At 39.5% G+C, this 14,126-nt stretch overlaps 1 protein-coding gene across 1 annotated transcript; it reads left to right on the top strand.

Moving 5' to 3' along the window:
* Positions 1–3,189: 3,189 nt before the first annotated feature.
* Positions 3,190–4,114, top strand: LOC107775463 (putative calcium-binding protein CML25). The gene has a single exon (XM_016595189.2). The coding sequence runs from the start codon at positions 3,370–3,372 to the stop codon at positions 3,907–3,909; it is 540 nt and encodes a 179-aa protein (XP_016450675.1). The 5' UTR covers positions 3,190–3,369; the 3' UTR covers positions 3,910–4,114.
* Positions 4,115–14,126: the final 10,012 nt, after the last annotated feature.

Here is a 14,126-nt window from a genome sequence, read left to right as displayed (position 1 = left end):
AATATCTGCTCGGCTATCTCCTCGTGCTCATCCCGAGCCGCTGCCAAATCTGTTCGAAGTTTCTCGCTAAGAAGTTTATAGGAGTCACTCTTCTCAGTGAGGCCCCGAACCTCGGCCTCATGCTCCTCTCAGATTCGGAGGAAAGCCTCGTGATGCAACACCAAAGCCTACAAACATGGGTAAAAATGTTAGAATTATCTACAACAAGTATAAAAGAAACAATATAGATGCCATCGAAGTTACCCAATTCAGAGCATGCTGGGCCTCGTTGAAAAGACAGGCGGGTCCTACCACATTCATCACTGCTTGATTCTCTTCGGTCACTAGAGACCGAAGGTAACTAGCAATCCCCATGGGGGAGAGAAAATTCGGGTATCCTCTAGGACTGAGAGAACCACCTTTCGCCTACGATAAGGATCAATACTCGGGGCCAAGAATCGGTCCACTAGTTTTGGAACCGATGAAGACCCGGTAGAGCCCGACCATGATATTTTCTTTGGTATCGGTAATCCAACGAACCCAATAAACACCTCCGAGGTAGCTGACTCGAGCCCATCCAGAATACCGTGGATATCGATCGGCTTCTGAATGCCCTCGTAGGATCGACCTTCCATCATGCTGGCCTCACGGATCATAGCATCCGAAATCTGAGGGGATCTGCTAATATCAACTATCCCGAGCTCATCCCTCGAGATATCTTCTGCTGCCCGAGAAGTCCTACCCTCGGTCTCCCCTTCAACTATCTCAGCTCGAGATGGAATAGTCTCTGCTTTTTCTTGTTCCGGGATTATGGCCAGGGTTCCCTTATTCACTTCAGCCGATTCGGAAGATTGTTGTATCACAAAATTAGCCCGTACACCGGCTAATTTCTCTTCTCCTTCTTCGGGCTCGTCCCTTAATCGGTGGATCGATTCCGAAAGCATAACACCGGGGGCCCCTTTTGGCTTGCGAGATTTCTTCACCTGTTTTTTCTTTTCCGAGACTGGGGAGCTCGGTACATCTTTTCTCTTCTTTTATTTAATTTGCTTTGGGACAGGAACCTCCTCATCACCAGATGTGAGCCTCATGGCAACGTCCTTCCCAAGTCCTACAAAGGGAAAAATGGGGTTAAGCAAGTAAAGAAGAGCAAATGACAAACAAATTAAGAAAGAGACTTACCATGACTACGGGCCTCCCATCGACCCTTTGATAATTCCACCCAAGCGTGCTCGGACTACGGTCTCTGCAGCACCAAACCTTCAACCCATTGTTTAATATCCGGAATCGGCTCAGGCATCCGAGCCATAACTGTGACAAGAAAGAAAAATGGATCAAGAAAATGAAAGGCAGTTACAAAATTAAAACAAACGAAGTGAAATAAGTGCTCACGATTCATATTCTATTTCTCAGGAAATGGCATGTCATCGGCGGGGATCAGGTCCGAGGTTTTGACTCGAACAAATCGGCCCATCCAACCTCGATCACGAGTCTCGTCTATACTCGAGAATGACACTTTGGTGGCTCGGCGAACAAGCTTGATTAACCCTCCTTGATAAAGTCGGGGACTATAAAGGCACATAAGGTGGTCGAGGGTGAAAAGACACCCCTCGATTTTGCTCGAGAAAAATCGGAGAAGAATCACTATTCTCCAAAAATAAGGATGGATCTGGCCGAGGGTCACGTCGTATCTCTTGCAAAAGGAGACGATGACAGGGTCTAAAGGACCCAACGGGAAAGGATGAGTATAAACACTTAGGAACCCTTCCACGTGGGTAGTAATTGATTCATAAGGCGATGGGACTACCACGTGCTTATCGTCCCAGTTGCATTCTTGTTTGACTTTCTCGAGAATTTTCTCGGTGATTGTACACTGGTACCTCGACATCGGCTCGGTACCGATGAAGGTTTTTCAACCTTAAAATCACTGACAGTTGAACACCATACCGGAACGAATTCCTCAGGGCGAGGCTCCGCTGCATCCTCACCGCCCGGCTAGTCGTGATGAAGAAGCGACCTTTTTTTGCGGAACTGTTTTAGATGTTTTGGCTATCTAAATTTCTGTGAACAAAGAAGAAGGGAGATTGAAGTATTTGATGTTTTGAGAAGAACAAGCAAAGAAATTCCAAAACCTGAAAATAGGAAGCTTTGGAGAAGGCGAATGACTGTGAAGATTGGAATGAAAAAGGTTTAAAGGTAAAAGTTTGAAATATTGAAGAAAGGGGCTATTTATAGATTTCACAGCGACGGTTCAAAATTGACAGTGACCGACCATCGACTGATGCACATTTAATGCCTTGGTAACTGGACCGATAGGACGTTTGTCACATACGTCACAATCAGGCTCGTCGCAGACGTTAGTATTCGTCTAGTCGGAGGTTGAAAAATCATATCGTTTCTCGCCATCTTCTTTCCGTGAAACGAGGGGACTATTTGTATACAGTCAAAATCGAGTTTGCCCTTCGTGTGATTAATCAAGATTGGAGCATGATGGACTGAGGTTCGTCATCATAATATCGAGCTCGAGACCCAGAGACCGACCCATACCGAGACCGGCCAAAATCGAGATCGAGCCAAGGGACAAAAGAACCGTTATAGCCGCATTTGGAGAGAGAATCTCGGCGAAAATCAAGGAAACGTTAATTAATTAGTCCATCATGGAATCCCATTATGTATTTTTAATTATACCCAAAATGGGATTCCCCCACTATATTAAGAGTGGTTATCATTTGTAAGAGGACATTGATTCATACACACATTCATTCTAATATATACAGAAAACAGAGCCAATACTATCTTTTGGTAGCTTTTGGTATTTTAGTCAAATTGTTTCTTCTATCAATCGTTCTTACCCGATTTGGAGGTGATTAAACTTAAAAGCTTAAGCTAATTAGTTCATCTGATTTGCATTCATTTCTTTTATAACTAATTTCAATACACATTTATGTATCTTTCCCGATTTGTACCAATTTATACCACGTATCTTTAGAACTACGTATAAATTCAACTCTATCCGTTTTTCGGGTAAACAATAGCATATTTAAACTTTCAAATTTTAGAAGTAATTACTTTTTCATGTCAATTCAAACTATATCAACATAAGTTAAAAGAGTCATATTATATTATTTTTTTGACATAAATTTTAATTTGACGAGAATTTTAATTAGTTCACAATGGTAGGTACGGACGGCATGTTTCTCATCGTGCATTCACGCAGTCTCTCCAGTATGCTAACACAAGTTTCGTCAAAATTCAAAAAGGTATAGAACTCTAGAAAATACTTAATAAATATTTCAAACTATCCCTTTTATAATCCTCTCAAACAAATCTCCCAATTATCTCTTCTCTCTCTCTTGCATTCTGTTCTTTAATAATTCACCCGGCCCTTTAGGTATGGGATTCAAATCTCTGTTCAATCGCAAGAAGAAGAGCTTCCCCAACTCGAAAACCCCATCGCCGGTAAGCTCTCCGCCCAAAATCGAAGAGGAGCTAGAGCAGGTGTTCAATAAGTTCGACATTAACGGCGACGGAAAAATCTCATCGTCGGAACTGGGTTGCATCATGGCCAGCCTAGGAAACGCCGTAACGGAAGAAGAATCGGTAAACATGATTAAGGAAGTTGACGCCGACGGAGATGGTTTCATCGATTTGCAAGAATTCATCGAACTCAACACCAAGAATATCGATTCGAATGACATTTTGGAGAATCTTAAGGAAGCTTTCTCTGTGTTTGATGTGGACAAGAATGGATCCATCTCTGCTGATGAGTTGCAGAACGTGATGAAGAGTTTAGGGGAAGAATGTTCGCTGGAAGAGTGCCGGAAAATGATCGGTGGCGTTGATTGTGACGGCGACGGGATGATTGATTTTGAAGAATTTAAGGTTATGATGGTTAGGGGCTCGAAGTCTGATCCAATGGAGTCTCGTTGTTAAACATTCATTTTTGGGGTTCGAATTCTTTATTGGAAAGGAAAAGGAAAGAGTTGTAGAGATTTACTTTTATTTTGATTTGCTTTGTTAGAAACTACTGTGTTATCGGCTTAAACCAAATACGGATTAATGAAAAATTGATAATTATTCGGTTATGTATCACGACTAAATTTAATAGACGGTGATTCAACTTTGTATTTGTATTCAATTTATTTTTTTTTTAATGTAAAAATTATTCAACTTTGAGTTCATTACTTAAAAATCATTTTACTATACTCTAGTTATCACAATAATTACTTTAACCAAATCTTACAAACCTTTAACCTGAAAAGTCTATTATGCCCCTGACATTATAAATCCTCCAATTTATGTAATACCTTCTAAATTATATGTTATATAATATACTTTTACCCAGGTATTTTTCTTATAATTAAAATAATTTAATATTATTTTATTTATTATTTTTATAACATATTCGTACATTTAATATTTTTTTAATATTAATTTTTAAGATATATAAGTAGCATTATTAAATTTGTTAGTAACATTACCGTGAATAAATCTCCAGTCCAAGTTCTTAATCATACTTAATGAAAATTAAAAAATCAAAGCTCATTGACTTATTAGCCAAGCCATACCCATTAATTTAATAAATAAAATGCCTACATTTAGCAAAGTGACACATAAGATTAATACTTTCAAATAAATAATATTAACAGATAAAGCTTTAAAAATTTAATATTAAACACAAATATAAACTTTTATTAAAATTTTTATTGACTATAAAAAACTATCATTTGTTAAACAAATATATTTTTATTATTTTAAATAAATATTTAAAAATAAAATATTTTTTATCATTTTTATATTTAAAATATGTTCATGTTTGAATATGATTAAACAACTTGAGTGCCATGGAAAACTTAAATGTATGAAATATATTATAAAAATAATAAATAAAATAATTTAAAGTTATTTTAATTATAAGTAAAATACCTATATAAAAATATATTATATAGTAAATAATATAGAAGGTATTATATAAATGAGAGGATTTATAATGTCAATGACATAATAAACTTTTCAAGTAAAAGTATTATAAAATCTGACAAGTGCGACTTTTTGTGATAAATAGAGCAAAGTAAAATATTTTTTGTGTAACAAAAGAAAGAAAAATGACTTTTGGATAATGAGCACAAAGTTGAATAATTTTTATGTAACAAAAAGAAGAAAAATGGCTTTTGCGTAATGAACACAAAGTTGAATGATCACCCATAAAATTTACTAACCTCAACCCGGAACTAAATTACCTTTGTCTTATATCTAATTATACACTTGTAAAGCTAGGTTTTTATATCGTGTCTTTCTAATTCACCATGTACGCATTTTAAAGCTCAATGTTAGTAGCATATATTTGAAATTTTAATTCATGTACACATGTTATATGTAGATATTACTAGTAGTAAGTAAGACAAGGAACCGTCCTGCATCTTGATATTTTCTTTTTATAATATGTTATGAAATTGTCTGTACGTTATTAATGATATTAATAAATAAATAAACAAACTTTAACTTATTATAATATTCAAATCTCCTAATTCTAGTTTGTATTACAAGTGTAACGTTACATTTTATTTGTTAATTTTATATTCTCTTCTAGTCGTTAAGTAAGAAGGGTATTTGATTGAGGAGCTTCGATCTACCTATTTCTATTAAACTGTTTACTTATGTTTGCGTCGATTTCCATATTATACAAGTAGCCAAAAATCAAAATTGACAGGACTAAATTATATTCCAGTTCTTAGATCTTTGCTTGTGGAAAACTTTTGAGATTTTGAGTGGGCGCGACCACTTTTTGGTTTCTTTCTAATTTGGTATCTAAATAATTTAATTAATTACGACTACTTTTTTTTTGGGTCAATTAATAAGGACTAGCAACGGACCTGATATTGACATTCCTCACGTGTATTTATTTGTTTATTTATTTATTTATTTATTTATTTTCCTTTATTGGTGTATACGGGTAAAATCGAGCCCACTGAGCACCCTAGTTTCCCGATAAGGCAAACAGAGCAGGGACGTGGCCGTAAGGAATTAGAATTAGAGCAAAGAGCCCCTCGTATCTGGGGGCGAGTAAAACACCTGCCCCCGGGGGCATCGGAACCACGTCCTCCGGGTCCAGTTCGAGTCCTAAGACTTCAGAGAGCATTACCAAACAACCGCACATGACTAACAAAGAGCTGTGATGTCCGTGCACAATCGGATATCACGGAGTGAATCTCGGCCCGTATCGGCAGAAAATCAGTGATTAGCGAAGATGAAGATTATTACCTTTCTTAGGATTGTACTTAGTGTAAAACTCCCCTACTATATAAAGGAGAAGCTTATTGTTCATTAGACACAGTAACACGTATACCAAGGCAATATACTTTTGTTTTTGAAAGCTATTCAAAGTTCTTATTCTTGTTCATAAGTTCTTCATAAGCTTTAGCTCGGAATCGAAGGCAGGTTCCTCGTTAAGCCATTAACCGAGCTCAGACTCATTCTTATCATTGGTTTGGTCATTTATTACTATCTTTTATTTGCTTAATCTAACGTCATAAATCGCTTGTATTGAATTAATGTATATATCCTTAAAACTGCGTATAAATTCAATTGTTATCCGTTTTTATGGGTAAACAGTTTGGCGCCCACCGTGGGGCTAAGGATAATAGTGGCAATTTGATACAAATTTCCATAACGCACTCTATTTTATGCTTTTTCTTTGAGATTTTAATTTCAGGTCAATTTAAAAATGTCAAACTCTTAATCTGCCCACTTGAACGTTGATGCTGAGTTTGGCCACCATGGTGAGAACAACAATATAGTGCCCAAAAATGAGTTCCTGTCGCGGACCCAATCGATGCCAACTCGCATGTGGCCATCGACGCAAACTTGCCTACTGGCCCCGAGAACAGCGTTCGCGGAGGAGCCTGATCAATAGCTCGGGGTACGCACGACGGTGAAGGTGATGGGATCAATTTGCGGGTGATCTTCGAAATGTTACAAGCTCAACATGCGGTGATAGCTCAACTACAGAACCAAAGCCGCGCCTCCAGCAGAGTTGAGCCCGAACCATCCTGGGAAAACACCCGAAGAAATGAACCAACCACAGAAAGGCCGGGTGAAGTTGAACCCGGGACCAACCTCGAAATAATAAAGATGCTTGAGGAACTGACAAAGCGGGTGGAATCGTGGAAAAAGAAGATTGAAGCCAACGACAAAATAGTGGAGACCTATAACTCTAAGGTTGATCAAACCCCAGGAGCACCCCCGTTATTGAAATGCCTGGATTCCAAGAAATTTGTCCAAAAGCCTTTCCCTCTGAGCGCAGCACCGAAACCGATCTTGAAGAAGTTCCGTATGCCCGAAATTCCAAAGTATAACGGAATCACGAATCCAAATGAACATGTGACATCCTACATGTGTGCCATCAAGGGAAATGACTTAGAAGATTACGAAATTGAGTCGGTTCTACTGAAAAAGTTTGGAGAAACACTGTCGAAAGGAGCAATGCTATGTTATCACAACCTACCCCCTAATTACATTGATTCGTTTGCAATGCTTGCAGATGCCTTCGTAAATGCTCATGCCATGGCCATCAAGGTCGAGACCAGTAAATCAGTCCTCTTTAAAGTGAAACAAAGAGATAACAAAATGCTCAGGGAATTTGTGTTGAGGTTTCAAATGGAACGAATGGACCTGCCTCCAGTTGCGGACGATTAGGCCATTCGGGAGTTCACTCAAGGACTCAACCACCATAGCTCCTTGGCTACACAGCATCTGAAACAGAATTTGATAGAGTACCCGGAGGTAACTTGGATTGACGTCCATAACAGGTACCAATCGAAAATCAGAGTTGAGGATGATCAGCTCGAAGCCCCTCCCGGGTCCGTGTATCCCATCAGAACTAATGACAGGTCTAAAAGAGTCATTGATCATGAAACAAGACAGAATAGAGAACGGTATCAACCGTATAGCGGAGATCGAAGGGGTAGCGGATCCGGACGTAACCCTGTGAGGAACGAAAAAAGGAGCGATCGAGGCCACAATAGCCAGGGCTCATGAGTAAAAACAGTTTCGACATGCCACACGGGGTCAGAGAGGCACCGAGATTATCAGAATACAAATTTAGTGTCGATGCTGCTGGAATTGTATCTGCCATCGGACGCATCAAAGATACCAAGTGGCCTCGGCCATTGCAGTCCGATCTTGCCCAAAGAGACCCCAACCTGATGTGCAAGTATCATGGCACTCACGGACACAGCACCGAAGATTGCCGACAGCTAAGAGAAGAAGTGGCCCGGTTATTCAATAATAGGCACCTCCGGGAATTTATGAGTGATCGAGCCAAAACTCACTTCAGGAATATGGACTCCCACAAATAGACCGAGCAAGAGGAACCTCAGCATGTCATCAACATGATCATTAGTGGAGTCAACGTCCCCTAGGGGCCAATGCTAAAGAGCACTAAGGTATCAATTACAAGGGAAAAACAAACCCGAGATTACATGCCGGAGGGGACTATCTCTTTCAACGATGAGGACACTGAAGGCATGTGAAACCACATAATGATGCACTGGTAATATCTGTACTCATGAATAAATCTTGAGTTAAGCATGTGTTAATTGATCCAGATAGCTCGGCTAATATCATCAGATCAAGGGTCGTAGAGCAGCTGGGTCTACAAGACCAAATAGTGCCTGAAGTTGGGGTTTTAAATAGATTCAACGTGGCATGCTAAACTACTAAAGGGGAGATAACCCTACCGGGACCATTCAAAAAATGAAGTTCTATGTGATTGAAGGGGATATGAGATATAATGCTCTATTCGGAAGGCCATGGATTCATAACATGAGGGCAATACCCTCGACACTACACCAGGCACTGAGGTTCCCCACACTGGAAGGGATCAAGACGGTTTACAGAGAGCAGCTGGCCGCAAAAGAAATGTTCGCGGTCGACTAGGTGATCCCGATATCCGTACTCTCAACATCAAAGAACCCGGAACTGGTTAGGAAAGAAAAAACTAAATAGCAATCACCGGTACCGGCCCCGACCAAATCGGAGAAGCAAGAAACAGACGAGGATGATGATTACAGAGTTCCTAGGCCGTGCATCACCCCTGACGATTCCGACGCCACCAAATCAATGGTCGAGGAGCTGGAGCAAGTTATACTGATCGAACACTTGCCCGATCGGAAGGTATACCTGGGCACAGAGTTAACTCCTGAGCTCAGGAAAATACTCATTAATTTTCTTATAGTTAATGTAGATTGTTTCGCTTGGTCCCATCTAGACATGACAGGGATCCCGCCAGAAATAATCACTCATAAGCTAAGCTTGGATCCTAAGTTCCACTCGATTAAACAGAAGAGGAGGCCTCAGTCCGAAGCCAAGCATGCATTCATCAAAGATGAGGTATCCAAACTCCTTAGAATAGGTTCCATTCGGGAAGTTAAATACCCTGATTGGTTGGCTAACGTAGTAGTAATGCCTAAAAAGTTAAATAAATTAAGAATGTGTGTAGATTACAAAGACTTGAACAAGGCGTGCCCCAAGGATTCTTTTCCTTTCCCTAACATTGATCGCATGATCGATGCAACGACGAGCATGAGTTACTTAGCTTTCTCGACGCCCATTCCGGGTACACCAAATCCAGATGGACCGGGCGATCAAGAAAAAACTTCCTTTATCACTAAATTCGGCACCTACTATTATAACGTAATATCTTTCGGACTAAAAGATACTAGTGCCACTTATCAATGCCTAGTGAACCGGTTGTTCGAAGAACAAATAGGAAAATCATTGGAAGTTTAAATTGACGACTTGTTAGTTAAGTCCGTGAGAGCAGAGGACCATTTGAAACATTTGCAGGAAACCTTCAACATACTGAAGAAATACAATACGAAGCTGAACCCGAAGAAATGCGCATTATGGGTCGGATCTGGAAAGTTCCTTGGATTTATGGTGTCCAAAGGGATCGAGATCAATTCCGACAAAATTAAATCTATAGAAGATATCACCGTGGTGGATAGTGTCAAGGCCGTTCAGAGGCTAACCGGATAAATTGCCTCCCTAGGCCGGTTCATATCGAGGTCCTCCGATAAAAGCCATCAATTCTTCTTATTATTGAAGAAGAAAAATAACTTTTCGTGGACCCCGGGGTGCCAGCAGGCTTTGGAAGAACTCAAACGATAACTTTTGAGTCCACCCTTCCTCCATACGCCGAAGGCAAACGAGCAGTTGTACCTGTACTTAGCGGTATCCGAGATAGCGGTAAGTGGAGTCTTAGTCCAGGAAGGGGAAGGTACACAAGTTCCTATCTATTATGTTAGTAGAACTCTAGTCGAGGCCGAAACAAGGTACCTTCACCTAGTAAAGTTGGCGCTCGCTTTGCTAAGCACTCCAGAAAGTTAAAGCCATATTTTCAATGCCACCTTATATGCGTCGTAATTTCTTACCCACTAAGGTACATAATGCACAAACCCGAGCTCTCGGGCCGATTGGCCAAATGGGCAGTAAAAATTAGCATGTACTATATCGAATATCTAAGTGCAGATGCCCTCGATCCACTCCTTTAGCCGGGGAATCGCATTCGGAACCCGGACAATAGCTGCACAACCGCAAGCATGAATAAGAAGAAGTAATTTGAAGGAAAAGAATTTTGATGTTTAAAGAGAGATTGCGTTTACGAGACATATTCCACTTATCAGGGAATGTCATGTATTTGGGGGCGAGGGATCAAATCCTAGGTCTTCACGTGAACGAAGAGTCTCTGCCAACCCTGGTCTTGGTCTTCGTCGATACTTGAAAAGGGGGCCTTACTGGCCCGGTGAGTAAGCTTGATCAGTCCCCCTCGGAACATTCGAGGACTGTATAATCAAAGTAGGCGGTCGATCGTGAACCGATGAGTCTTAGTCTTGTTCATAAAGTAGCGGAGGAGGATCATGATCCTCCATAGCGATGGATGGATTTGTCCGAGACACACCTCGTACCTCTTGCAAAAATCCAGAACGACCGGGTCCACCGGGCCCAGTGTGAATGGATAAGTATTAATACTTAAGTACCGCTCCACATGAGTAGTAACAGCGTCCTCGTGCCCGGGGACTACTACGTCCATGCCCACCCAATTGCAGTCCTTTTTAATCATGGGGAGAACGTTTTCAGTCATGAAGCATATGTACCTTGATACTCCTTCACCCCTGTCCTGTTTGCGTGAGGGTTTCTCGACTTTAAAGTCATCTGTAATTGAGCAGCCCCCGGGAATGAACACTTTCTAGGTAGGCTCCGCGACCGGTTCGTTAGCAGTCACCTCAGGAGAAGCCGTTTCGAGGGCAACTACTTCAGGGACAACCGCCTCAGTACCGGCGGCCGGTTGAGAAAATGAAGAGACAACTTGTTGAGGAATAAATTTTGATGTTTTGGCCATTGTTATCTGGGAGAGGTTTGAAAATTTGAAGAAAAGTTTTGGGAAAAAATAGGTTTTGAAGATGAAGAACAAAGTATGAAGATTTAAAGAAAATATGTGTAAAAAACTGGAAATCTCTATGAAAATTGAAGAACAAGGGTGATGATATGAAGGTTTGAAGAAGGTTTGATGATGGCTGGAAAGCTCAAAGGTAATAATTTAGTCAAAAAGTAGAAAAAGAACAACGAGAGGAAGCTTTTATAGGGAAACAACTGACGCTTCGCATTCGGGGGAAACCACCCGATGAGCGACATGTGTCCGAAATCAGAACGAAGCAACTAATGGGACGTTTCGGCTCCCTCATCATAACGTACAAAGGAAGGATTCGGAGAACATATGTCGTTTCCCATCGTTTCGTCAAACCTGCTCTCTGAGAAACGAGGGGACTATCTGTATACGGGAAAAACCAAGTCCACTGAGCACCCCAGTTTCTCGGTAAGGCAAATGGAGCAGGGACGTGGCTGTAAGGAATTGGAATCAGAGCAAAAAGCCCCTTGTATCGGGGGGCGAGTAAAATACATGCCCTCGGGGGCATCGGGACTACGTCCTCCAGGTCTGGTTCGAGTCCTAAGACTTCGAAGAGCATCACCAAACAACCCCACATGACTAACAAAGGTCTGTGATGTCCGTGCCAACCAAATATCATGGTGTGAATCTCGGCACGTATCGACAGAAAATCAATGATTAACGAAGAGGAAGATTTTTACCTTTCTTAGGATTGTACTTATGGTAAAACTCTCATACTATATAAATAGGAAGCTTATTGTTCATTAGACACTCTGTAACACGTATACCAATGCAATATACTTTTGTTTCTGAAAGGTATTCAAAGTTCTTGTTCTTGTTCTTGTTCATAAGTTATTCATAAGCGTTAGCTCGGAATCAAAGACAGGTTCTTCGTTAAACCATTAACCGAGCTCGGACTCATTCTTATCATTGGTTTGGTCATTTATTATTGTCTTTTATTTGCTTAATCTAACGTCATTAATAGCTTGTATTGAATTAATCCACATATTCTTAAAATCGTGTATAAATTCAATTGTTATCCACTTTTAAGGGTAAACAATTTGGTATTTTATTTCCTTTTATGTCGACTATGATAACTTTCTGATTTGATCTACTTTATACGCCTCTTAATTAATGGACCTTTTTGAATTGTTTAAATAAGTTTCAAATTATGCGAGTTTTCCAGTAAAGCTTAACGGTAATCCTTTTTTCTTTTATTTGTGGACTTCCTTGATTTTGTTATTTGTAAAGAAAGGCGTGTTGTGACCCAAAAAACAAAAGAAAAAGAAATGGAAACCGTTGTTTATTGATTGATCTTCTTGTTGAAAGTTGGACCTACGAATGGAGGTAGCACCGTGTAGAAAAAGCTAGAAGAGAGAGCTGAGAAAATTTGGGAATGATTTTTATTCCAACTGTATGTACAATTGCCTGTACAACTCTATTTGTACTACTCAACTAATTATTTCAGTACCGCAAAGGAAAAGGGTCAGATATGTCTGTGAACTATGCGAATTAGGATAAATATGCCCGTGAACTATGCGAATTAAGACAAATATGCCCGTTGTTATTAGTTTGACACATATATATCTAAACCGTCCAATACTTGCTCATTCATGCCCTTAGTTAGACGGAACTCACTAATTTGTCTTTCTTACCTAATTAATAATCTGGCCCAACTAAAATCTACTGACCCGATCCATTATAACCCGACCTACCCTTATTTCTAGATGACCCCACTTGTTATTCCCTTATTTCTAGCCCTTCCTTTTCACATTTTCTCTTCATGAAGATGGTTCCTTTTTAAAATCCTCAATTAGGATTCAATCTGCTCGCTATATTGAGTTTATTCTTAAGTAGGTTAGCTATCTTGTTTGATTTTCACTCACTTTGCTCTCTTATTTCTTTCATTTGCTTTTGAAATTCCAGAATATTCGAGTTCTTCAAATAGTTGTAGAAGGATGTGTGGATGTGGAGTTGCTGCACTCCATCTCACATCGCAGACTGAAATGAATCTTGGGAAATGTTTTTTCAGGTGTCATAAGGCTAATGTAAGTTTTTTCTTTTCTCTTGTTAATCTTTATTTTTGGCAGATTTGTATCGATGATGTTGGCAGATTTGTAACTGATTTTTGTTACGATGCTAATGTTTTTATTGCAGAAAACTGGATGTGGTAATTAGGAATGGGAAGACGATGAATTTTCACCAAGAGCTATTATTGTCATCAACAAATTGAAAAGGAAAAATGATGCTCTTCTTAAAGAAAGACTTGGAAATATGGGGAAAAAATATTTCTTATGTTATTGAGTTTCAAATTTTGATTTGTGATTAGTTTCAAAATATGATTTTAATTGCTTATGGTTGTTTTAGTTGTTGTTTACCCATTAAACAGTATAGTTGAATTTAGCGTGGTTTATAAACAAGTGAATCGATTTGACCAAAATATATTAAGTAAATAAGAACAAAATGATTATGAAGCAAAGTTAAAGGAAATGCTAGCCTGGCTATGCGCTTGATATTTCCGATAATAGAACTACAAACAATGTTGAAAGCAGAAGAAAGTGAATAATTTTATAAGAGAGAGTAAAATATATCTTTTCGTGTATAGAGTATTTTGTGTCTACAATAGATGCTAATAATCCTATTTATAGCTCTATTTAGGGAGACAAGATTCTCAAATCAAGCCCCTCTTAAATGAGAATAAAAC

This window comes from Nicotiana tabacum, chromosome 9 (genome assembly GCF_000715075.1).
Source record: "Nicotiana tabacum cultivar K326 chromosome 9, ASM71507v2, whole genome shotgun sequence".
Lineage (NCBI taxonomy): Eukaryota > Viridiplantae > Streptophyta > Magnoliopsida > Solanales > Solanaceae > Nicotiana > Nicotiana tabacum.
Note: the sequence above shows the minus strand (reverse complement) of the source record. Positions and strands in the feature narration are given on the sequence as shown.